Here is a 23,550-nt window from a genome sequence, read left to right as displayed (position 1 = left end):
GCGGTACATCTTCAGTAATGCGGATGAATATGTGTTTTATCTCTGCTTAAGACAGTATTGTTACGTTTTACAAAAGGTAAATCTCAACTTAAACGCGGACTTATTTAAAATCACACTTTAAAACAGAGAATGTGCCAATCTTCCTGGTTAACTTTAACTTCTGGCAGATGTTTCTATCGTAGTCAGATTAACCTAATTCCTCTAAACCTGCAGCTTCTCTCTGCTCTGTAAAGCTGGTGGGCGAAGACGGGCGCAGGGTCAGATATTACATGTGATCAGATTGGTAAAGAGATCCCACGTGATCCACTCGTACAGGAATGCTCAGCACAGGTAAACCTTATACCACCTGCTGTATCGTCCTTCTGTAGCACTGATCATAACGTTGCTGCGCCCCCCCGCGTTGAAATGAAATATGGCAAGTGATTGAATGACTTCAATCGTCCGTGTTTGATTGTAATTATACATTACATTACAGGTCAATTAGCTGACGCTTTTATCCAAAGCGACTTAAGCCTAGTTTATGCTTCTGCGTTTTCAGAGCGACGCAGACGCAAGACCCCCTTGCGTGTCCCTTGCGTCGCTTTTCACACCTCCTCGCGTCCTTGCGTGTGTCGAGCCATTTTTCTAGGCAAGCAACGCGAGCCTCCCGCAGGGCACCAGGCTGCGATTGGTCCGCTAACTACGTCCTTTACGGAGTCTTACATTTCCGCTTTCATAGCCCGATACCGCCGTTATTAAAACGAAGAATGTTTACGAGAGAACGGATCAGATTGAAGAACTTTTGTCGGAAGAAATGCGTAAATATGAGCGCTTATACAAGCCGTCATTGGCGGGTTGGATTCATGGAGGGAGATCGCCGCACACGCCGGTTTGCCGGTCGAGAGGTGCACAAAGTTGTGGAGGAAAATACGGGACAAATGTGTCCGCGATGAAAAGCAACGTTACTCCGCCTGTTGTTCTGGCGGTGAATTGCTCTGCAACACACGCAGAACCATGAATTGAAACGAGTGCGTCGACGCAACGACGCAGACGCAGAAGCGTGCGCCGGCCTCTACGTTACACTTTAAGGAAACATTTATTAGCCAAAATATGTCAAACAATATGTCAAACCCATGGCTTTACATTTTGCCCGGGGAGCAGTTTGCTCAGGGACACTTCAACTTGAGACATGGAGCAGCCGGGACTCGAACCACCAACCTTGCGGTTCCCAGTGCACCCGCTCCACCCCCTGCGCCACGACGACCCTGCATACTGTATGTGACGCAGTGATTCATTCTACTATCAAGATACTGGATAAATAGGTTTATAAAAAAATATAAAAGACATAAGAACACACGATTTTAATTTATTTCACAGATACAAGTTCAGACACAAGTTACTATAATACAATTGTAGGCCTATAAATCACACAAAAGTAAAGATTTTTAAACATTTGAAGCCAAAAAGAATAGACGGTTGAATAAAATACAATATGATCGTCATATATCTTCAGGATTAAAAAAATGTTTAAAGCAGACGTTCATTTTAATAATTCAATAGATCAAATGTACCTTAAAAATGTACCTTAATGACTAAGGAATGTAGCAGATTTGAGTTTAAAAATAGCACAAATTAATTATTATCTTCTGTAATAAAGATTTATTGTTCGACACAAATTGGGAAAATGAGTTTTACATAAAGTTTGTTAGGTTGTACACCCTCAACAGAATAATATCTCAAATCTGTTCGATGTAATAATTAAAAAATAACATTATTTTTCTCTGTAGCTAATTAAGATACAAGAAAATATTTTTCCTCAGGGATCCAGCCGCTGATAACATATGAACATCATCAAACTCTATTTTCTTTGTTAGCACTGTTAAATTAGCAGCAAAGTGCAAATAACAAGAGAGGAAACGGCATCATAGTGTTCTATATAACCACAGTGGTTCAATGATCTTAACACAGAAATACAGACTACATCCCCGTCTGTTATTAAAGGGATTTCTAACAGAACCAGTGATTTGGCACTTTCACTTTGGCCTAAAAAGGAATAGACATAGAGGCACAAAGTGTTGCTCACAGTGGTGAGACTGTTTGTGCCACATTTACACTAATGTGACGTCCTGATGTCTCGAAGCTGTGGGACCAGGGGGTCAAAGGTCAGGATTCAACTTGGCCCCTCACTAGAAAACAAAGAGGGGTTATTGTTTTCCCTTTGTTGGTGATTTGAGTCAAACTAATTAAAGCTAGAAGATTCACAATCTCCACTGGAATAGATTACAGGACCTAAAGGAAAAAATGTTACATTATTATTTATATTTGGAAAGTCAAACAATTCAATTAAACCATGCTATAGCAGCCCCATTATTCAAAGCAAAGAAAGTGAATGTTTGGAATCCAATCCCAGTTGTATATGTCCGCGAGGGAGCGCCGAAGAACGCGTCCTCCGGAGCCAATCACCAGAATTCTGAACACCCACGAGAGAGGAGACCTATTCCTAATTCCTATAGAACCAGTGAGCTTCCGTGTATCGACCTTCCGCCTTCTCTCGACTACGAACCTGCCTATTCCCTCCGAACCACTGTCTGTCCCCGGATTCCCCGTATTGCCTTATCCCTTGAGTCTACAGTTGCCTGTCGTCCTAAATAAACATTGAGAGCTCTGCTCTTGGGTCTGAGTCTGTCTCCAGAGTCCATTCATTACAGTATACAGGGAAAAAGTACAATTAAAAACAAAAAGAGAGGTGTTGACCCCATGACAAAGTATGAGGGCTCAGGTCAGGTTTCGGGTAAACATTTTAAATGTGATTTATATAGAAACTTTGCCCTCTCTCTTTCCTGAATGTTTAAATCACCTGAGTCCATCTTTCCACCGTGTTGACTGAGATGCGATGCTGAGGGAAAGTGACACTGACAATGTGTGGCCTTGGCCTGGCATGCTAATGGTCAGTAATAGGTAACAAGAAATTTAGCTTTGGCCTTTGGATCAGGTTCTGGTTTCTTAATTTGTTCGCTGAGTTTAAACGCATCGGGCACAGACTGAGTTTAGGCTCCAGTTTATTTCTGCAAGGACGTCCCATCAGAGCAATGAATATTGGATTACTCCTGATGAATGCCAAAAACAATAAAGCAGAATTTTGTCTGGTGTTTTTGGTTTGGACCGACAGTGAGGGTTACCGTCAAAAGGAACATCGAATATATTTCAATGCTCAAGCAAGTTTTGTGTATTTAAACTTAAATTTTCATACCATACTAAAATAACTGAAAACCAGTGGCCACCTAAGAAGAAGGAAACACACAGTTTAAAAACAAGCAAAAAAAGTTATGGTGCTTCTTGTTTGAAGGTTAAAAAAATACAAATGGCTGTCAGAGAAGTCCAAGGCCTTAATTTTCCCCTTTGCCCTCATTATGCTGTAGTTTTTGTCAGAGGCTTTCAGATCAGATTAACACCAACATCTGCAGGCCTCCCAGAGAGAGAGCAGAATCAGCAGAACTGCTTAATGTGGGCTGAAGAACCACTTCATATAAGCTTGAATAAGGATTTGGTGGTTACGTAAGAAAAGCGCCGTAGAAAAGGGGATTCGTTGAGGTTTCTCGGGCCGACAGACTTAAGGACTGAAGGCCGCTGGGGTGTGGAGATTGCTCAGCTGAGTCATGCAGCATTGACGTCACAGGATGCCAGTGGGGCCTCTAGAACCCAAGAAAGTACCAGGAAGACGTGACGCATCGGATGCTGCATGCTGGGATAGCGGCAAGAGATTATTCAGTTTCCTCTGCTGATACAAATGTGAGTCAGCATCCGGACCGCTGAGCCTTTTTTTGGAGGCACAGACAGAAACAGTGTTTTTTTCCCCAGAAGAGAAGATCAGTTAAAAAAAAAAAAAATCATTATAATAGTCCTTAGATGTCATTGGCTGCTTACATTGTGGATGCTGAGACACAAACGACTGTTCAACTCCAGCTGGGTCCCCTGGGTGAGTCTGTGTGACCCTGGAAATGAGACACCCAGTGACCCCTGGATTCATCCTGAATGATGCGCCCAAATTCCCCCGGGCGAACAAAATATTCGGCCCACTGTCTTAATTGTGTTGGTGAAAAAGTGGCAATGTTGTGAGAATACAGTTTGAATTTTGTAAAAAGTGGATATTACAAGAAAATGTTGTATTAATTGGGGGAAAAAAACTGTAATAACGATGTGACAATTGTGAAAAAGATGTGCTGGTAGTCAGGTTTGTTTGCCTTCAGAGGAAGTCTAGTAAACTGCCCCCCCCCCCATGTATTTAGAATCCTTTCATACCAAGTAGACATCCAGTTCGGAGTCTGCGGGGCTCCCGCTGAGAGACGCCAGGGGGTCGTCCAGAGCGATGGTTGAACTGGAGGCTCGCCGGGCTTCACTGCAGCAAAAAGAGGCACAAGAGTATTCAGGTGAGTTCATGATGACATTTTACTGTTAAAGATACGGCACGTCGTTGCGAACATGCAGGGTTTCCCCCTCAACTTTAGTCACCCTTAGTCACAGTATATTTCATTTTGAATGCATTTAGACCATATCAACTTTTGTGAATTCTTGGAAATCAGACAAAGAACATAAATCTGAGAGGTGCTGCGTCCAAAGTACCTGTTCTCAAGGTCCTCTTGGTCGTTTCCCGTGGGCTCAAAAGAAACTCTCGGAAGGAGATCTGGTTGCTTGGAGGAACTGTAAACTGTAATAATCAAATCATCAATAAGCAAATCGAGCAACGCCTCCTCCTGCAAAACATCCCAGAATATCATCCTAAATGCTTTCCTTACGCTTACAGTCTCCATCCAGGTTGTCCAAGCTCTGGGCTTTCTTCTCCTCACTCTTCTCTTCCTTCAGCGGGGACAGAAACTCCTGAGAGGCGGACTTTACCGCGTAGAAGGAATTCTTCTTCCTCTTTGAAGACGCTCCTCTTAAAGCTGAGGGACGCGAATAGAAAGAGTGACTGTCAAAGTGAAGCCCACTCATCTCACGCTTTCTGCAGAAGGGAGAATGCAGGATCTCAGCTCAACAACTTACAATGCATCTTTTTGAAAACAATTGAGCCCATGAATCTCAAAAATCTGTCCGCATAAAAACCGGGCCTGTGGACCGACACCGTGTCCTGAGGAGAGAAGAATAGCGTCAGATTCATGACGGTTGTAAGGAGAAAACACACAGCAAGAAGAACGTGCGGTAACGTACCCCGTCATGCACGAGAGCTTTCCAGGAGTGTTCCACCTTCTTGATGAACCTTGCAGATGTAATAATACATACAAGTACGTCATCAGCTGTTCCACTGTCAATTAATTGTTTATTATAATGCGGGCAGATGAAATCCAGCGTTCTGATTGGTTGAGAGTGAGTGACGAGGGGTGCATTATTGGGCAATAATGTACAGCTGCTGTTCACATTGACCCGAGCGTTCCATGTCACTGCGCACTCAAAGTAACAGGTTGGATTTTGCGCGACCGTTAGTTAACATTTTTGCTTTTAGCTCGGTGGCAATCGCCGAAAAACGAGCCCCTGAACTGTTACATTATTGGACGATAAAGTACAGCCTCTCGTACCTTATTGCTTTAATACAGAATACTTCAACTAAGAAAAGTATTAAGAATGTTGTTATCCAAATGTATCCAGATTTGCTCACCTGTAGGACTGAAGGATGTCTATGATTCCTAAAAAGATGAGAAGTTTCTCATCTTTATGTTGGGCAGGAATTCCACCCAATCTGCAAAAGGAGAGCGTTATCGCCATGGAGCTTATCATCTTCTCAGTTAAATTAAGAGTATAGAAAAACAGCTTTGAATGGTCACTATAATGCTATCAGCAGGAAAATCATCCCCATATTCAAAGAGGTGTCATCTCGACCAAAGCACACTTTTGTGGCCTCTGCTCCAAAAATGGCATATAACTAATATGTACATCTGGACAATGCATTTTCTGTAAGGATAAAAGTGTAAAAAACATTTTATATGGTGAAGAAATCAAATCAATATAACACCGGAATATTTTTTTTTGAGGTGCCTGAAAATTGATAGAGTGAAGTTGAGCAACTCTCTTTATTGCAGACTTTATTGCAGATCCTATTGGATCCGGCTAGAATGACGAGGACGGCTCCCCGAGCCACTCCGAAACAAAAACAGGTAACGTCTGGCTTCAAAATTGGATTCAAACTCTTTTATTACTTGTTGGAGTCGTATTTGTAGCATTTCCAAACATATATGGTCAATGAAGCCAACACCAATGTTTTGAACGATATGAAGGATTATTATATTTCTTTGTGATGAATACGGAACATTTTGGTTTGAAGTTGGTTTTGATTCTACACGTTTGTAAATGTGTAAGCAGACGGTAAAAGAGGACGAAATTACAAAAGAAAGGACTCACGTGTCGTCGTCAGCCGCTGGTTCGGAGGCCTTTGCGTTGCCCTGGATGGACTCGAGGGCGGTGGAGTAGAGGACTTTCTGTCCCTTCCTGCTGTCACATCGGTTCGCTCTGACCAGCTGCTTCCGGTCTGAGACGTGGATCCCCAGCAGGAGACTGTAGTCCATGATCTTAAAGCTCTCAAGGACCTGGCGTGACACGGAAAGGGGACAGAAGCTAAAGTAAAAAAAGAAAAAAATCATAATGGAGCTGACAAACTTTTTCCAAAGGCGGTAAATGGTCGAAACGGTCGTTCTGCGTTCTGATGTGACCTTCCAGGTATTTATTGAACTATTTACCTACAGGTATCTTCCCTTTAGCAATGAGTTGGTTGATAAGACACATTACCTGTACTCTTTTTTTTTTTTTTTTTTTACGCCGGTCCCAATTATAACGGCTAAACTTTGATCTTCAAACGATAAATACAGTGATGTCATGAAGTAGCTCCTGCAAACAAAGAGGCCTTTACTTTGCTAATACAGTGACTGAGGTCATGTACAGGGGGCGTAAGAGCAGCTCCAGCTGCTCAGCCTGTGCGCACCAGTCAGGTGCTTTGCTGCGTTGGCCGTTAATCCTTTATCAAGTGGCACACTGTTGTTTCGTACTAATGGAACAACAGACAGGCGCTAATGAGGCCATTACAACAGCACACGGTTGCATAAGTTTCCCGATCGCTGGTCTGATTCACGTCAGGTCAAGCGAATTTAAACCTACTATTTGTTTGACTACAGAACGTCCCGTTTGGACCTGACACAAAAGATTAGATTATCCATATTAGTTTAAATGTCTTTTTGTAGCCAAACAATTGTTAAGCTGGATTATAAACTATCTCTAATAGTGGATGGAAGCCACCTTCCATCCACAATGTTCACAATACTCTTGTTCCCCTGAGGATAAACCCTTTTGAATTCAATCACCCTAAAAACACGAGGCAAGGCTTTTGTTGTTCTGTCCAACATTATATTTTAAACTTAAGACTTTTAGTCACATGAACCTCACGTCAACATTGAATCACTGAAGATTTGGGTTGTGAAATAAATAAGCGTTCTAGAATGATTGAGAGGAAAAATATTCCCCTACAATGCGGTGCCAAGCGAACTCCCAGATTCTCCTCGCAGTTACTCGGATCGGATCGAGAGAACCAACACCATGACCTTCTGCTGACGGATCTAAAGTCACTGCGTGGACCCACCCGACAGTCCCTCTGCAGGGTCTTCATCAGGGCGCTGTAGGTGTCCGGGTCAAAGTGCAGGCCCTCGTGCATCTCCTGGAAGTCCAGGTCTTTGAACGTGGGCGAGGACTTGAGCCGTTCTTTGCGCGAGGCGCGCCGCTTGTACGAGGAACCCTTCAGGTCGTACTTGTAGTGCATCTTCATGGCGCGCGGCAGCACGTTGTTCATCACCACCACGCGGACGGTGACGCCGCTGCACTGGATGCAGTAGAGGCCGTAGAACTTGGGCAGCAGCGTCCTCGGGTTCTGATTGAGGTTCTACAGAGACAGGGAGAGAAAGGACAACATTTTGAATAGGAAGGACATTGCTGATGCATTTGTCTTTCACTTTAGAGGTACACGGTAAAGGATTTTGATGTTCATGCTATTCCATTGTTTGACTGTTGATGGTGCTGCCACACAAAGGAATTAAATGTGCAAACAAATGGTTTTCAACTACAAAAACATTCTGCTGGCATGCAAGAAAGAAAACACATGGAGTATTTTCACTTTGGGTCGTGATAGTAGATAATGCTGTTAAAGAATAACACGTTTCAGGTCACAGGGTGATGACTTGTATTCCTATGATGTAAACCGTTTGTCCAAAGTGTTCCTTTAATCTCTGCATGCAAACAGAGAGGGAGCTTGCGTTCTAGGAAGTAGCTCACCATGTAGTAACCAGGAAGCAGCTTCTGCAGGAACTCGGCCTCCTTGTGCTGCACCGTCTTGATGATGAACTCGTCGTCGCTGGTGAGGTAGAACCAGGAGCTGCTGGCGCCGGGGTTGGTCAGCTCGATGAGGGGCTCGTTACACATGGAGTACTGCAATCCACAACAAGGCAACGGTCTTAGCGGGAAGGAGTGTGGCGACCGAATCAACCCGAAACCTCCGCCTCATCGCGCTGAATCACAGCGACAGTGGTCATTTCCACACTGACCAGATAGTCGTCTGGTTTGATGCCAAACAGCTCTCGGAAGTAGCGGAAGGCCAGCGGTGCATACGTTTTCAGACGGAAATCTGGGTAGTGATGGGCTGGAGTCAGGTTGCTGCCCTCACTGGACAACAGAAACGTTGACACAAGTTAAGAAAAAAGAATATATCATAAAGCCTGCTGTGAAACGGACCGATGGCTGAAACGTGTAGTTTTCTACCAAAGCACAGGCAAGATAATCAGGTTGTAAACTGTGAAAAAGAAGTGACTTTTCTCTCTATTTTATACAAAAGGTTGGATGCTGGTTGTATCTGTATGTACATATTTACGTATACGTACAGATATATAGCCGTACAAACACACACACACACACACACACACACACACACACACACACACACACACACACACACTTTTCATTGTGGTGAACCATCATTGTGATATTTCAAAACTTCATTGACTAAAACAAAACTCTCTGAATGTCTAGATAGAAAAAGATAATGCATTGTTTTGTAATTTGGGCAACTTTTCTTCTATTGGTGGTCCATGTATTTGTTGTTTGTTGAAATTCTCTTAGCAACCAATAAATCTAATGCTCGTTCAATAGGTCCAAACTCTATCTCAACTTTCATTATGTGCATCAGCTGAATGTCACACACAAATGTGCGGTATTGAGCGGCCTACCTGGGCAGGAAAACACTCTCCACCATAGAGAAGTCCTGCATGAGAACATCTCTGTCTGGTTTGGAGCTGAGGTTTCCCACAGCGTAACCAATGCCGAGCTGAATGGCTCCTTTCAGGGCAGCTGCCGTGGGCTGCAAGAAGAAAACATTAGTTTTTTCTAAAAGCGGAATCAACTAGTTTTTTTGTTTGACAATTCCTTGCGATCTGTGGAGAATGTTCTCAGCGAGGCCGGCGGTGCGGCTCATGGGATGGTCGGTCCAAAACGGTCTAAAACATTTCTCCCATATTCAACAGTTGGCACTGCGAGTGTCAACGTGTTTTAACAGACTGTGATGTAACGCCACAAACTGCCTACAAACAGACGTGTGTCAGTTTATAGCTTTGTTTCATCTGCCTCAAATCAAAAAACGTTTTTTCTTGAGATATTTCAGTAAGGACCAAAGTGTCGGACCGACCGTCAAACTGACACCTTCCTTCCTACAACAAAGCAAAATCGCGTGTGATGATCAATTAATTGAGCTGTTAACAGAGAATCAACTGTTTCAATTTTAGTGAGTCTGAAACAAGCCGGGGATAAAACAACAATAACTTTAATGTGGATACAAAGTATGATGTATTCAATATAGCATCAATATGCACAGAAATGTACATTACAACATGTTTCTTGTTATGAGGTAATTTTCCCTGCAATTAAGTATTTCTCTTGGACAATGATCAACCCAATCACCTCTTTTATCACCGCTCAGGTTTTCTTAACTTACAGTATGAAAAGGTTTTATTCACAAGAATTGAAGAAGTGTCCTTTTTTTTTTAGAGTTAATGCATCATAGTATTCTGTTTTTTTCTCAGCTGTGTGTTTAACTGGCTTTACAGAATCATTTTTGATATCAGCAATGATTGTGTGACAGCAGAAGTCCCCTTGTGGTAACAGGGGATTTTGAGATTTCTCCGTCGAGCATTACATGACCTAATAACGACGTCTGCTCACCTTTTTATGGTCCTTCGGTGCTTTAGAGGATTTGGTTCCTCTTTCTACGCTGTCTGCCGTGGTGGTTGACATATTTTGGTCTGAGAGAACTCGATCAGAGGGAAGCTCGGCAGTCCTTCCTCCAACCGTGAGGTTGACTTCCTTCTTTCCTTTAAACGACGAACGACCAGAAGACCAGTAAGTCACCTCGGACCGGGTTCAGCAAAGTGGCCTTTTCCAGGTGCGCTGCTCCTGTACAGGTCAGGTAGAAAGAAGAGGGGTCACACAGTGTGCAGCCTTTGCATGAAGGAAAATGCTCTTCTTCTGCTGCATTGACACTTGTTGAGTGTTCAAAACAATCTCCTGCAGTTTTTCTGCATCTACGATTTACCGATTGTTAAAAACCTCTCAGTTTGAGGCACTGCTGAGTTCTGAGGGGCCACCGGTCTTTGTTTCAGACTTTAACTCCAAATCCCTCCCGACGACCCTTGATCCTCATTAAGAAGGATTGGAAAACCATTACATGTCGAATTCCCCTGTTTTGTAACAGTAAGCAAAAGGGGCTCAGCTGCTTCGTCGCTCACGTAATGCGAACCTCAACTTCCTGAACAAGCAGTTATTGTTAGTTATTCCGGAGACAGAAACAACACGTCCAATGTCTTGTTGAAGGGGTGGCAATTAAAAACATTTACATGTGCAGTGGGACCTGTCAAATGTCAACTTACAATGTGGAAGGTTTTGTCAACCTTGCTTTATGCGAACATTTTGGAAGCTTGAGTTTATTTAAATTCTCATGTCATGTTAGAAAAGCACCACTGCAATGGCTTGCAATAAGCGTTCTTTTAAATTGTTCAATCAAAACTCATTATTAGTTCCTCACTAGCTTTTCTAAAAAAGAAACATGGAGATTATCCTCACAGTACTTGTGAAGTTTTACATCTTCCAGGTAAATACATTTGTCCCTCTTTTGAATTGTAACAATTGGATGTGTGCTCGTTATATGTGTAGAAGCTTACATTCACAATGTTTTAGATTATTCCCATTTGATGCATCCAGTACACGCGTGGCTACCTGGGCGTTATAGAGAGTACTGAAGGTGTTCTTCCTGAATTGTTGAAGTCGGAGGCTCAAATTACACAAATGTTGGCTTGTGAAACATTAAAAAAACATCTCGAACACCTCGAACCAACCTGCAGAACCAGATCCTAGACCCATTATTAATACCATCTCAGGATGTGGAAATGGGGTCAGACTCGGGGAGAAAGAAACTGTTACTTAAGCTTTATTATGAGAAGGTACGTTTCTCCTTGAGGTTCTCCGGATTGTTTGCATGTCTGAGTTGGAGGCTGAAGAGATCACAAAACCTGAAGTTGAATCTTTTTCATAATGATGTGATTAGTGCGATTTATAGATGGAGTCTTAGACTGTTCATTGCAGGTTACTCTGCCCCACTTTACATATTGAAATCACCCAGAATGTGATGTAACAGCTCAGATTAAGCATTCGTAAGTGAATTAGTTTACCTTTAGCATATTGCAAGAATTAGATGTGTGGCTTTCCATTTAAAATCTTAACAAAAAACTAATTCTTAGTCTCCCAATTGCTGATTTATAACACTACTGCGACTGCTAAATAATTTAAAATAAATTTAGAATAAAGTATTAGTGGGGTTGTGTATTGTAGCGCTGTGGAAGCTTGCATTAGTTGTAAATATAGGCTGTAGTGTACGTGTCAATCAGGTGAACTCGGTTGAATGTTTAAACCAGCTCATGCACACTGTAGCGCCTTTGCATATATGCAAACGTTGGCCACCACTCCGAGCTCGTTGCAGACATTTCCCCCGCTCTCTCTCTGTGACATGTAGGCAAGTGGCGCCCTTTATCCTCTTGTGATTATCCGTCTGCGTTCCTCCTGAACGGTACACAAACAACCTACACAGGTTGCGTGACGCTTCAATGATTATTAGTATTAACAATCGCAAATAAAACCACGGAACCCACAGCTTGGGGTTAAACGGACAAAAGGTAGAAACCGCCGTCTCTGTCCTCGCTTCGTGACAGAGTTGGCTGGAATTAAAGCTGCTGAGAAGAAATAAACTGCATCCTTACCTTAACAGGCATTGTTGTACGACGGCGGTGAGAAGTGCAGGTCAGTGAAAATGATATTTTCCGATGTGAACTCTGAGTGAGATGGGGAGCAAAGTGCTGCAGCAACTGTAGAGCATCCTCACCACTTCCTTCCTTCCTCCCTCTCTCTCTCTCTCTATCTCTCTCTCTCTTTGTCTGTCTGTCTGTCGCTCTCCCTTTCTCTCTCTCTCTCTCTCTCCACCTACCCGTTGTGTTATTACTCAGAAGCTCCATGAGTCAGAGCTGTAGCTCTTAATATTTCCTTTGGCAGAAATATCTAAGTAAAACCAGAAATTAATTAGTTCGCTCTCTTTACGCAACATGTATTATTAGACATGTTTAAAAAACATTTCTATTTAATCAGGTTGTTTTATTGAAATCCGTATTTTTTTTCCAATGCAAATAGAATAGTAATTAAATAGGTACAAGAATGAAATAAAGCCAATAAAGCTTGATCTTCCCTGAGGGGTGTGCAGGACCCTGGTTTGAGGGCAGATTAAAATAGAAGCTTCCCAAGCAGAGCTTTATAAGTTAATGACAGCAGATGACTCTTCCTGACTAGAAGGAGGTGCATCCAGCCGTGTGGCACAAAGAACAACGAGCGGTCTGGAATTTGTCATTTGTGATGAAGCTTAACTTGGTTTGATACACAAGCGTTCTGATGGGGGCAGCGTAGCATTACACATCATCCCCTAAACTCAGGGAGAGACATCCTCTAGTTCTATGCAAGAAGCATAGTTTTATTTATGGTCAGATGTTGAATACGAATCTTGGAGTTAGACAGGAGCTAACTATGTGTACGACTCAGCAAGAGTAATGTGAGTGCCATTAACACATGTAATGTTTTTTTGTGTTTATAGAGTGAAAGTCAATTATTTATTTTAGGATAATTATGAGAAAATCTAAGCTCCCTTGACTGAGAATTTTGTCATAGAAAAAACCCGTTTACAATGTTAATGATATTGGCAAGTGGGATTTTAGCTCCATCTCCTTTATTAGAGCTAAGACAAAGAGATTACAGGAGATGCGAGCGAACTATCTCACTGTATATGTACTAGCTCCTAGTACAATTAGTATTTTTACTTTACTTATAGAGTATTTTCAGAGTATGTTTACATTGGTGACGAGGAAAGGGCCCAAACGCAAACGGAAGCAGGAAGCATCTGTTGGTTGATTTGATGGGGAAATTGCAAAAATGTGTGAGGTCATATGAAAGGCAAACTTATCAATGAGCGTTAGGAAAAACACAGTCAGAGCATCAGGCAGAAGGTGCAAAGGATCCAGGAAACGAGATTGCAAATACGAGAAACCAAATGCACAAAGCAAGTTTGACAAACTGGCAACGAGGAAGTGGAAAGGGGCCGATGTCATGAGGAAAGTAGGAACAGGTGGACAGATGGGCGGGGAAGTCATCTGATGTCGTCTGACGTCTGGTGGGTAGAGGGAACACGGCAGTGACGAGGTCTGGAGAATTTAAGGTGTGGCTGGAGAGGAGACAGAGAGAGAGAGAGAGAACGCCACTTTATTGGTGCCTTTACTGCTGCCTCTACATAACCTATATCACAAAGACTATGGCTGCATGGTTATTCATAATGCCTGTGAATCCAGGGTGTATTTTGAAATAATCATGGGTCATCGGGTGGAGGAGAACACTCGCCTGGCACCATGGCGACCCGATAGATGGAAGGAGGGAACCGGAGAAGCCGCAGCAGGACAGAGCGGACGGACTGCAGACCCTGCAGTAAAATCAGAGGCCCAACTTTACAAAAGTTCCCCCGATGCAGATGTATGTACTGGACGCGGATGCTTCTTCCTCGAGTAACGTGACCCAGGGTCATTGTGATCACATGATCAGTGACTTGACAGTTGTCATGTTTTTGACTGATTATTTCCTATTTCAGTTCAAAGATCAAGCAATTGGCTGGAACAAAAACAAAAGGCTGATTGTAACATCTCATGATGCATATGTATTCTCATGCTCATTGTCCCACTGTATGTTTCTCTCCCCTGCTTCCTCTTCCTTTGTCTTCCTCTCACTTCTGCTTAGTTGAATTCAAATAAACTTAAAAAGACACAATTGGTATATTGGTATATAAATTAAACACATGCTGCATGTTGTGAGGGCATGAAGGGAGTGGGCTGCAACAAGAGAGACGGTGGATCCGACTGTTCACAGCCGTGACGACACATCTAAATGTTCTCAGCGCACTTGTTCATAGGGACGCAGATCAGTGTTCGCTTCAGAGTGGCACATGTGTGATATTATGCATGCACCATTATCCAGATATGCATTGCTTTGAGGCAATGAGACTGTATGTTGTTTTTCTTCACCTGCGTGATGAGCTAAAGCATGGGAGCAATTTGAGCATATAAATGAGTTTTCATACATTTTAAGAGCAAACATGTCAGTGTTTCCCTTTGACCTCTCGGGGGTGTCGTTGTAGCTTTGACCCTCTCATTCAAAATGGATCACTTCAGAATCGGCTTTATTGGTCATGTTTGAATTCAAATACTTTGACTCTTTGGTCCCAACATAAATACGCAGTTGTATATAATGTAAAAAAAAACCAGTAAATATGAACATTTCTGTATACTATGCTAACGAATTAATTTCACATGACTTTAAACCATTTGTTGTTCTGGTTCCTGATTTGCGTTGCACTTGCTTTTGGTATTTGCTCCTCACAATAATTCCCATGCTTTGTTACTGTCCTCGCTCCTTGCCCACACTGCCCAGTTCGTTCTAGTAAGTGGGACAAAGTTCGAGTTGTTTTGAGAAAACCAGAGGGGACGGCTGCCTGCCAGTTGGACGTCAGGAAGGTGACTCGAGGACATCAGATATCAGCGGAGACTCAACCGCCTTTGCATTTGGTGGCAACACAGCTGTGAGGGTGCAGAGCTGATGGTGGTATTTGCTGTTTCTCCCTACAAATACCTCATTGAAATATGACCAAAGAATGTAAGCATTTGTTATTATGTAAAGGGCAGAGCTCTGACGAGCAAGCTGAATACATGCGTATGGTTATTTATTTCATGCATGTGCTGTACAAATATCGTTTTTTTTAATATATTTTTATTTTTCCCCAAATAAACACAGCAGCCGGGTCCATGTTCAGGCCACATTAAATCGAGGCCTCCCTGTCAAACTGACTGAAAAGTCTATAAGGCCGTCTCTGTTTTTGTCCACATGTTGGTCCAGAATTTGAGTTGCTTCTGTGGATGAAACATGCTATAAAAATAACTGGGAAAATGTCAAATGTATTGGATAATGAATGCAAAGCTCTTTTTTTCTCTGAAACTACATGTATAGCTTTCCCTTCACATGAGGAGCATTTTTAAAGGCGCGGACCCAGCTGAGAGTGACTGAAACAAGGAGAGACGTGTGCGTGTGTGATAGTTATGCCATCTCAAAGTATTACACCACGATTTGAGTGTGAGGAAAACGTTTGCGTGTTTTGTTAGTCAAAGGGTTTCTCGTCACCATCGTCAACCACAACATTGAGGAAGTCGGAGTCACAACATGACGACTCAGGAGCAGGAACCCTTTTTTTTTATTAGACAGGTGTTTATTTTATTCAAGACGATTCACTGACAATAGCTTCATTAACAACCTATTATCGGGTTTTCTTTTGTGACTGCTGAGTTGGTGTCAAAGAGCGACCCAAACGAGTATTTGTCTCATTGACAGGCACGTCTGTTGATTGTGGGACGTCTTTGTGTTTGTTGCAGAGCAGGTTGTTTTGTCAGCCTCACAGAGCCTTTGTCACGGCGGCCTGCGGGCGGAGCGGCTGTGTTGAGACAGCTGTGCTCATCAGGCACTGAATCCGCCCCCCGTGCTGCAAGGAGGCTCTTACAGGGACCACAGAGACGAGTCGGAAGTGATTTAATGCATCATTATTTAACTGTGAAAAAACTACAACCAGGTTCTTCACAAGGAAAAAGCTCTAATAATAATAACATGATACTAGAGGTTCATGTTCTTGCTTTAGTTTAAAACCAAATTTCACCAAATAAGCTTCAAACCCAGCGTACTCGTTTCTCCAGTTGGTTGATGTGCCGCAGGCGCCTGTCAATCATTCTGTCTCGGGCTGAGACCTCTGAGGTAAGAGTGGCGAGCCTCCGGGCCTGTTGGTCCATGATGTCCTGCAGGAACAACGAAAAAGGTCAAAAAGGTGCCTAATAAAACCCAGAGACAACCCTACAACAGTGAGGTCTTTATATGTACTTGTTGTGGTTTCGCCGAGATAATTGTGTTGTTTTTCGCTCACCTTCACGGACCTCGGCTCGGTCCGGCTCTTAACTTTCTGGATGATCCTGTTTGTGCGGCGCTGCATGGCTTTCCGCTCCCTCTGCCCATCCACCAGCTCCTCCTGTAGATCTGTGGCTGCCCTCCACAGCCCGTCCCCCCTCGCAGTCAGTATCTGCAAATCCTTCCTCGCCTCCACAACAGAACATCATTTATCTGTATTTCTCCCTGACTCACACGCCGCTCATTTCAAAAGGACTTCCACCTTTGTCTAGAACAGCATTAAAAATCAGCTGCAGCGTGAACGTCTCACTGATGGTGCAAAATAGGATGTTTGAATAAACAACACAATTTCAGATCTTCTATCTTCGATCTATATCTTTGCAGCTGAATCATTAAAATATGTGTTGAAATCAGTGCACTATGAAACATTTAACATAATTTATTTAAACCAACAGTGAGTTATATCACATTTTGATTTGATAAAACTCATTTTACTGTGATTATGAAGCCATATACATCAATCAAACTCAAACGGTTTGGGTTAAGGATCTTGAATCCCCCCCCTCACCTGCCTGTGAGTCCGTCCCGCCTGTAAACTCTGCTTGCGAAGGCTCTCGAGACTCTCGGCAGCCTCGTCCAGCCCTGCTGCCACCAGCTTCCCCCGCAGCTCCAGCTGCTCCACGTTCTCCACCAACCCCTGCAGCAGGTGAGCCAGTCCCAGCGAGAGCATCCTCAGCTGGGACACGGGGACCTCACCTACCTCCCGTGTTGTGTAGGGACCACCAGGTGGACGGGCACGGCAGGCCTGACATAGTCCCAACAACAAAAAGCAAAGCCGCAGAGCTCCGTTCACTCTCATACTCCAGGATTCCTTCAGCTGGAGACTCCAGGTCCGCTTTTACCCGACGATGGATCTAGATTCTAAATCTCCAAAGACCAAAGCTAGACTAGAATAGTCCACATCTGGCCGGCCTCGAGTCCCGATGTGCATCGGATGGTCCCTGGGGAGGTCTGGAGCTCAAGAGTTATAAAGGATCGAGGGACGAGGAGAGGGAGGAGAGCCAGATGGATGTGAGGTTGGGGGGGGGGGGGGGGGGGGGGGTCCATGCTGGCTGACACGCTGACTATAGAAAAGGAAAATGCAACCTGAATGTTTGAATGTTTTAGTGAAAATATCCATATATGTACACAAAACATTGAATGATTCTTGTTGGAAGGATTAAGAATTAGATTCTGTTGCTAATAAATGATGATGAATTCTTTATTTGACGTGAGAACTGCATCTTAACAGAAGTAAACCCTTTGCTTCCCAGGCTTTTGGATTTATACGTGGAAGTAAAGCAAGAGGGACATCCGATGGACATTTGAGGAACTGCAATGAGTCTCTTCTAGAAGGTTCAGAAGAGTATGTCTTGAAAATATCCATATCTTTATTGTAATAATAACTTTGGTGACATGTGCTGTGGCAATCAGGAATTGTAGCCTGTTCTTCCACTACATTGCTGTAATGCTTCTAACACGATCCCTCCAAAAGTCACAAAGGCCCCGCCAAGTCAGGCATGATTTTGCCTCTGACTCCTGGGGTTTGGAGGTCAGAGGTCGGGGGACTGAACAGCCGGCGGGGATCACATGCTAACATCACGCTTGGTATGTCCTCCTCGCCTGTGTGGATCAAACATGCAAAAAGTAAAACCCCCTCATTGCTTTATTTTTCTTCTTTCGCTTTGCAGTAGAGCCCCATTGTTGTTCTAAAATCAACGAGCCACACTGTTAAATGTGGATGCATCTTAAAATCAATCCCACTGCCTTTTTATACATTCAGATATGAATTACTCCTCTCAGCTGAAAAATAGTTATAATATCAGTGAAATAGTGAAAATAGCACTGTTACTTTCTGTTTGAGCAACATTAGCTAAAGCCTGCCGTGCATAGCTTTTTTTAACCACACACCGAACCAAAATTCCAAATCAAACGTTGTATTTGTGAGGTATTTAAATATTTAGTGCCACAGACGTGGTAGGGAAGTGAGAATGGAAAAATTAACTACCACGGTTGGCTGGTTTCCGTCTTTGTTGGGATTTGTTTACACAAAGAATAATACAATGGGGTTTGAAGCATTAAGACAGCAAACCCCACATTTCTGAATGGGTGAATTGAGCCCGCAGGAGCTCCTCTGGGGGGCGGAAGTCTCCGCATTCTGCCGCAAAGATTCCCACGAAGAAGAACAACGCGGAAGCAAAACACCACCGAAACAACCTGCGCCTTCGAAGAAAATAGAAAGACTTATTGAAAAACTCAAATCACAACAGCGAAATAACCCCTCACGGACATGTTGAGCCTGGAGGCCTTGGCGCCTCAGCTGTCGGCTCTGATGCGGACCGAGGTGCGAGCGGCGCTGACGGAGCTCGGCGGACTCCTGGAGGAGTGCGCGGCCTCGGCCGCCGTCATGGCCGCTCGGCGGCGCTCCGCCCCGGAGAGGGAGGAAGATGAGAGCAGAGAGACTCCGACCGAGGAGAGTCGCTCCTTCACTGAAGCCGTCAAGGTACCACGTTACTTTCTGAAAATAGCAAAGAAAAATCATGTTTTCTGTCAGTTTGACATGTAACGGCACCTTTTAACGGTTTGTCACGTGACGTTGACGCGGACTCAGCTTCACACGTTGATTGTTGAGTTGAATATTCTGAGTTAGTTTCGCCCATAGCAGCTCTTGAAAGTTGATCAAGTGCAACAAAAAACCTTTGCTCAAAATTACTTTCTCAACTTCGCTTAAAAACATGTGATTAGGTTTTGTTTCAGTCAGGCAGTTTAATCTTCTTTCACCCTTAAAAATTATGCAAGTTAAAGAAACGGCATATTCTCACAAATAACAGGCTGGAAACCCCTTTTTTGCTTTTACACAATTGATAAGAGATTATTTATTGTATCGTGCTGTGACAAAGTGGGTGACAACTCACCTTTGTCCCCATGATGGTGTGTGGTTGAGTGCTTGCCATGCTCTGCAGGTGTGCTGGAGGCTAGAGGGGGCAGGCAGTGAGGCCTAGTGTTTGTGCAGGGGCTGATGTCAGCAGTGACATCATCGGGTGGATTGTCATAATGAGTGTCACCTGTGCACATTGATTGACGGCGCTATAAAGGTGGAGGACATTGACGGTTGGGGGGAAGGAAGGGTGGAACATGTGTAGCTGAGGGCTGATGTCAGATGAGGTGATGTTAAGTTTCTTCCGTTTGGTTGTTTATCTGTTTTAATCAGACCTGTATACGGAAACTTCCTGACTTTTTACAAATAAACATATTTTTTTACCTGGACCAAGTCTCGCTTGCCTGCCTCCTAATTCCAGGATTCCCTCGGTTGTGACATCCTCACACGTGCAAATACCTTTTTAATTTACCCAAAAACCACCAATACGTATTGATTAACATCTTATTTCTTCCCCCCCCAATGACTTCGCAGGACCAGTTTGCATCCATCATGGAAACATGGACCAAAGGTGCAGTACAAAAGATCCTGGCGATGTTGAAAGTGTCCATGTGCGAAGCCGGGGACGGTCCTGCTGCCGGACAAAGGGACGGGCCGAACGGCCGGAGCAAACGGGCGAGACTGAAGCCGAAAGCGAGGAGAGCGGCTTTGCCAAAAGGTTGTAAGTCAGTTGAAGGCTCCAGTGACTGTGGAGAGGCCTTTATTTGCCTTTTCTTTACTAAACATGGTTATATGTTGTTGTTAAATGACAGAATCTGCATCCGGTAGCTCTCGTCAGAGGAGAAAGAAACTCGAGGAAGGATCCAAACCAGCACCGAAAAAACAGAACGACCACATATATCACAGAGGTATGGATGCCATCGTGTGTTTGTCTTGTGTTTGGAGCCGCGTGGTAACTAATGACCATGAGATGAATCCCTGACTGATGTTTTTCTATTTTTCAGAAGAGAAACATATTGACGAACCAGCAGCAGCATCTGACTCAGGATCAGTGATCACACCCGGTAACTACTCCGTCTTTACAAACCAGCAGGAGAAAGACATCCTGCGTTAGAACAACAAGTTTTAACCAGGAAGTCTTGTGACGTCTCATTCAGTCTCATTCAGAAGAAACAACTGGATGGAATTTAAGTGAGGAGTAGTTAACACATCTAGTATACAACATACACAAGATGAAAAGTTAAGACTATTTAGAGCCACGTCCTTATGAAACCGTGCTTAATATCAAAGCAGCATTTCCAAGTGGGGTTTATCTTATAAATTAGCATCTTAAATGCAGTCCAGGTTGCTAAGTATTAAACCATCCAGGTGATTGAGTACAATCGCTGTTTAAAGTTTTTTTTTTTTTTTTTTTTTTTAAATTGTGCCGCCTTTAAATAATCTCATTTGTAGTTCTTAACAAATCCCAAAGATTTTGTAATTGCTAAACAAGGTTTCTTTCCTAATAGCTTCATTGTCTGAAACTTCTTTTGTTCACGAGCAAGACATAGAAGGAGTTATATGTTCATGTTCTGAATTTGAGCGGCCGTGTTGATCTTTCAGGTTCAAGTCCCCTAAATGGATCTTCTCCTCTGTTTCAGCGGATGCAGCCACACAGGAAAGCAACTCTGATTTGAGCGAAGAAGATGGCGTCCGGGGGGAAACCGGCCCGTCCCAGATTACAAAAAAGAAGAGCACGGAGCCGCTGAAGTGTCCGTCCTGTGACAAAACCTTTGCTCTGAAGTGCATGCTGGACCGACACTACCTGACCCACACCAAACCGCACCTCTGCTCCGAGTGCGGCAAGAGTTTTTCCGAGAAGCAGGGGCTCGTCGCGCACTCCAGACGCCACACCGGGGAGAAGCCCTACGAATGCTCCGACTGCGGGATCGAGTTTGCTTACAAGTACACCTTGGCCCGGCACGTGCGCCGGCACGGCCTGAAGAAACCCGGCGCCCGCACCTGCGCGCTCTGCGAGAGTCAGTTCGACGGGGCGCTGGAGCTGCAGCGGCACCGGTGCGGCGCCTTGAAGACGACGTTCGTCTGCTCGCTCTGCCCGGAGGCCTTCGAGTGCAGGGAGAGCTTGGCCGCCCACGAGAACCTGCACTCGGGGGACAGAGACTTCGTCTGCGAGGTGTGCGGCGAGAGCTTCCTCTCGTCGTCGTCCCTCACCGCCCACCGGGTGACCCACGGCCTGCAGGACAACTGCTGCGACGTGCTGGGCCTGGGCTCCAGCGACGCCAGCGTCCTCCGCAGTCACCTGAGCAAACACAGCGGCGAGAAGCTCTTCGCCTGCCAGGTCTGCGGCAAGGGCTGCAGCCACCGCAGCGCGCTGAAGCACCACATGCTGACCCACACGGGGGAGAAGCCGTACGTGTGCGAGACCTGCGGCAAGCGCTGCGGCCACGCCAGCGCGCTGCAGAACCACATGAGGGTCCACACGGGGAAGAAGCGGGGCCAGCGGCCCGTCTGCCACGTGTGCGGCAAGAGCTTCCGCTGCACGGTCAACCTGAAGTACCACATGAGCGTCCACACGGGCGTGAAGCCGTACGCCTGCGAGCAGTGCGATAAGAAGTTCAGCAACCCCAGCAATCTGAATATACACATGGTGATCCACTCGGGGGAGAAGAGGTACGGCTGCAACATCTGCGGCAGGAGGTTCACGCAGTCCATCGGCCTCAAGCTGCACAGGCGGGTCCACACGGGAGAGAAGCCGTACTGCTGCGCGGTCTGCGGGAAAGGGTTCATGCACTGCAGCGACTTCAAGAAACACCTGAGGGGTCACCTGCCAGAGGAGCCAGCAGACGAGGAGTCCGAAAATAGGGCTGTGACGAAAAACTAAACCGTTGCACCTCTTGTACTTCCATCCCTCTTAGAACATTGCAGACTTCGTTGCAAGTATAAAAGTCTCTCTGGAAGTAGAGGCGGTGGTTGGTGTCTCTTTGGGGACCAACAGAAATCCGCGCTGAAAGGCAAGTAGATCGGTGGTGGGAATCAGCACGGACCAGAAACCACAAATTTGAAAACTTGATGAAAAAGGTGCACCACCGCTATGTTGTATACTAGTAATTGCGCATGTTAACCAATGACCCTTAAGATTCTGTAAAGAACCTGCTAAAAATTACAACAATTTTACTTTTTGCTATTAAACTTTGGCATTAATGCTGTTGTGAGCCCTCGTTTTAACTTTATAGTCAATACTTTAGGATATTGTAGGCTTAAAAGTTAGTCTGTACCCCAATGTTCATACTTCCTAATCATTGTAACATTACAAACTAGTTAAAAGTTCAAACCCTTCAAAATAAGACCAAAAGTACAATGAGGCGATAAGTGAACATTACTGCTGACAAAATGTTATCAAAGTCACTACTGAGGTCAAATAGGTTCTCAAAAGTGAAACATTACAGTTGCTTCTCTCTGCAGTCCCCAATTATAAATAATTTACTTCAGGAAGCAGTGCTTGCTATCAGTTTAATGTTTTATTTTCACCTGATTGGTTTTACTGGATTCAGCAATTACCATAATTCCCTCTGCCTCTAAACAAAGGGGGGGCAGAGTGAGTGAGCTGTCAATAACAAAAGCTTCTTTATGCCTCACCTCGTGTAAACACACTGGGTAAGTGGGGGCCGTAAACAACATTGGGATTGTTGCAAATACAGCCCAGCATATTTATGACGAGCTTAATTTATCCTGAATAGATATTCTAGGAACGATTTAATCAAGTTAAAATAGGACCACTGGCCTACAACTGTTGCTGTACTGGAAAGGAGAAACTGTGAGATTGTTCTGAGTCACTTCATACATTAGAGTGTATAGTTTGATATTTAGGAAAGAACGTCTACTTGATTTATTGCTTAGAGAAATGAGGAGAGCAATACGACTTTATTTGTTTCTAGAGTAAAGTAAAGCTACAGCCAACAGCTGCTTGAGCTTATCCTAAATACTCCACGGTGTTTATTTGGATTTGGATTATTTAATAAAGTTTTTATATTATACAGACAACCCCTAAAACAACTGAATAA

The 23,550-nt window shown here is 44.1% G+C and overlaps 3 protein-coding genes across 8 annotated transcripts; 1 reads left to right on the top strand and 2 right to left on the bottom strand.

Annotated features, from left to right (window-relative positions):
- Window positions 1-1,325: 1,325 nt before the first annotated feature.
- pip5k1ba (phosphatidylinositol-4-phosphate 5-kinase, type I, beta a) lies at window positions 1,326-12,485 on the bottom strand. 6 transcript variants are annotated; one of them, XM_078088191.1, is made up of 15 exons: window positions 12,306-12,485; window positions 10,219-10,449; window positions 9,231-9,361; window positions 8,553-8,670; window positions 8,284-8,436; window positions 7,598-7,894; window positions 6,370-6,554; window positions 5,630-5,710; window positions 5,185-5,233; window positions 5,020-5,104; window positions 4,779-4,919; window positions 4,600-4,684; window positions 4,279-4,375; window positions 3,904-3,971; window positions 1,326-3,794 (listed from the first exon to the last, which is right to left on the bottom strand). In XM_078088191.1, exons 2-14 carry the CDS (start codon window positions 10,288-10,290, stop codon window positions 3,933-3,935), a joined length of 1,533 nt encoding a protein of 510 aa, XP_077944317.1. In that variant the 5' UTR covers window positions 10,291-10,449; window positions 12,306-12,485; the 3' UTR covers window positions 1,326-3,794; window positions 3,904-3,932. The 6 variants fall into 6 exon arrangements, with proteins under 6 accessions (XP_077944317.1, XP_077944316.1, XP_040053732.2 ...); XM_078088190.1 differs by having other exon boundaries at window positions 1,326-2,165; XM_040197798.2 differs by having other exon boundaries at window positions 4,773-4,919; window positions 12,306-12,481.
- A 3,371-nt stretch (window positions 12,486-15,856) lies between these two features.
- Window positions 15,857-17,581, bottom strand: LOC120831906 (uncharacterized). Its single transcript, XM_040197804.2, has 4 exons — window positions 17,141-17,581; window positions 16,592-16,762; window positions 16,356-16,466; window positions 15,857-16,172 (listed from the first exon to the last, which is right to left on the bottom strand). The coding sequence occupies exons 1-4, from the start codon at window positions 17,429-17,431 to the stop codon at window positions 16,002-16,004; spliced, it is 744 nt and encodes a 247-aa protein (XP_040053738.2). The 5' UTR covers window positions 17,432-17,581; the 3' UTR covers window positions 15,857-16,001.
- A 1,166-nt stretch (window positions 17,582-18,747) lies between these two features.
- On the top strand, window positions 18,748-22,690 carry LOC120831904 (uncharacterized). Its single transcript, XM_040197796.2, has 5 exons — window positions 18,748-19,114; window positions 20,024-20,207; window positions 20,302-20,397; window positions 20,494-20,553; window positions 21,130-22,690. The coding sequence occupies exons 1-5, from the start codon at window positions 18,902-18,904 to the stop codon at window positions 22,368-22,370; spliced, it is 1,794 nt and encodes a 597-aa protein (XP_040053730.2). The 5' UTR covers window positions 18,748-18,901; the 3' UTR covers window positions 22,371-22,690.
- Window positions 22,691-23,550: the final 860 nt, after the last annotated feature.

Source organism: Gasterosteus aculeatus, chromosome 14, assembly GCF_964276395.1.
Source record: "Gasterosteus aculeatus chromosome 14, fGasAcu3.hap1.1, whole genome shotgun sequence".
In the NCBI taxonomy this organism is placed as follows: domain Eukaryota; kingdom Metazoa; phylum Chordata; class Actinopteri; order Perciformes; family Gasterosteidae; genus Gasterosteus; species Gasterosteus aculeatus.
Note: the sequence above shows the minus strand (reverse complement) of the source record. Positions and strands in the feature narration are given on the sequence as shown.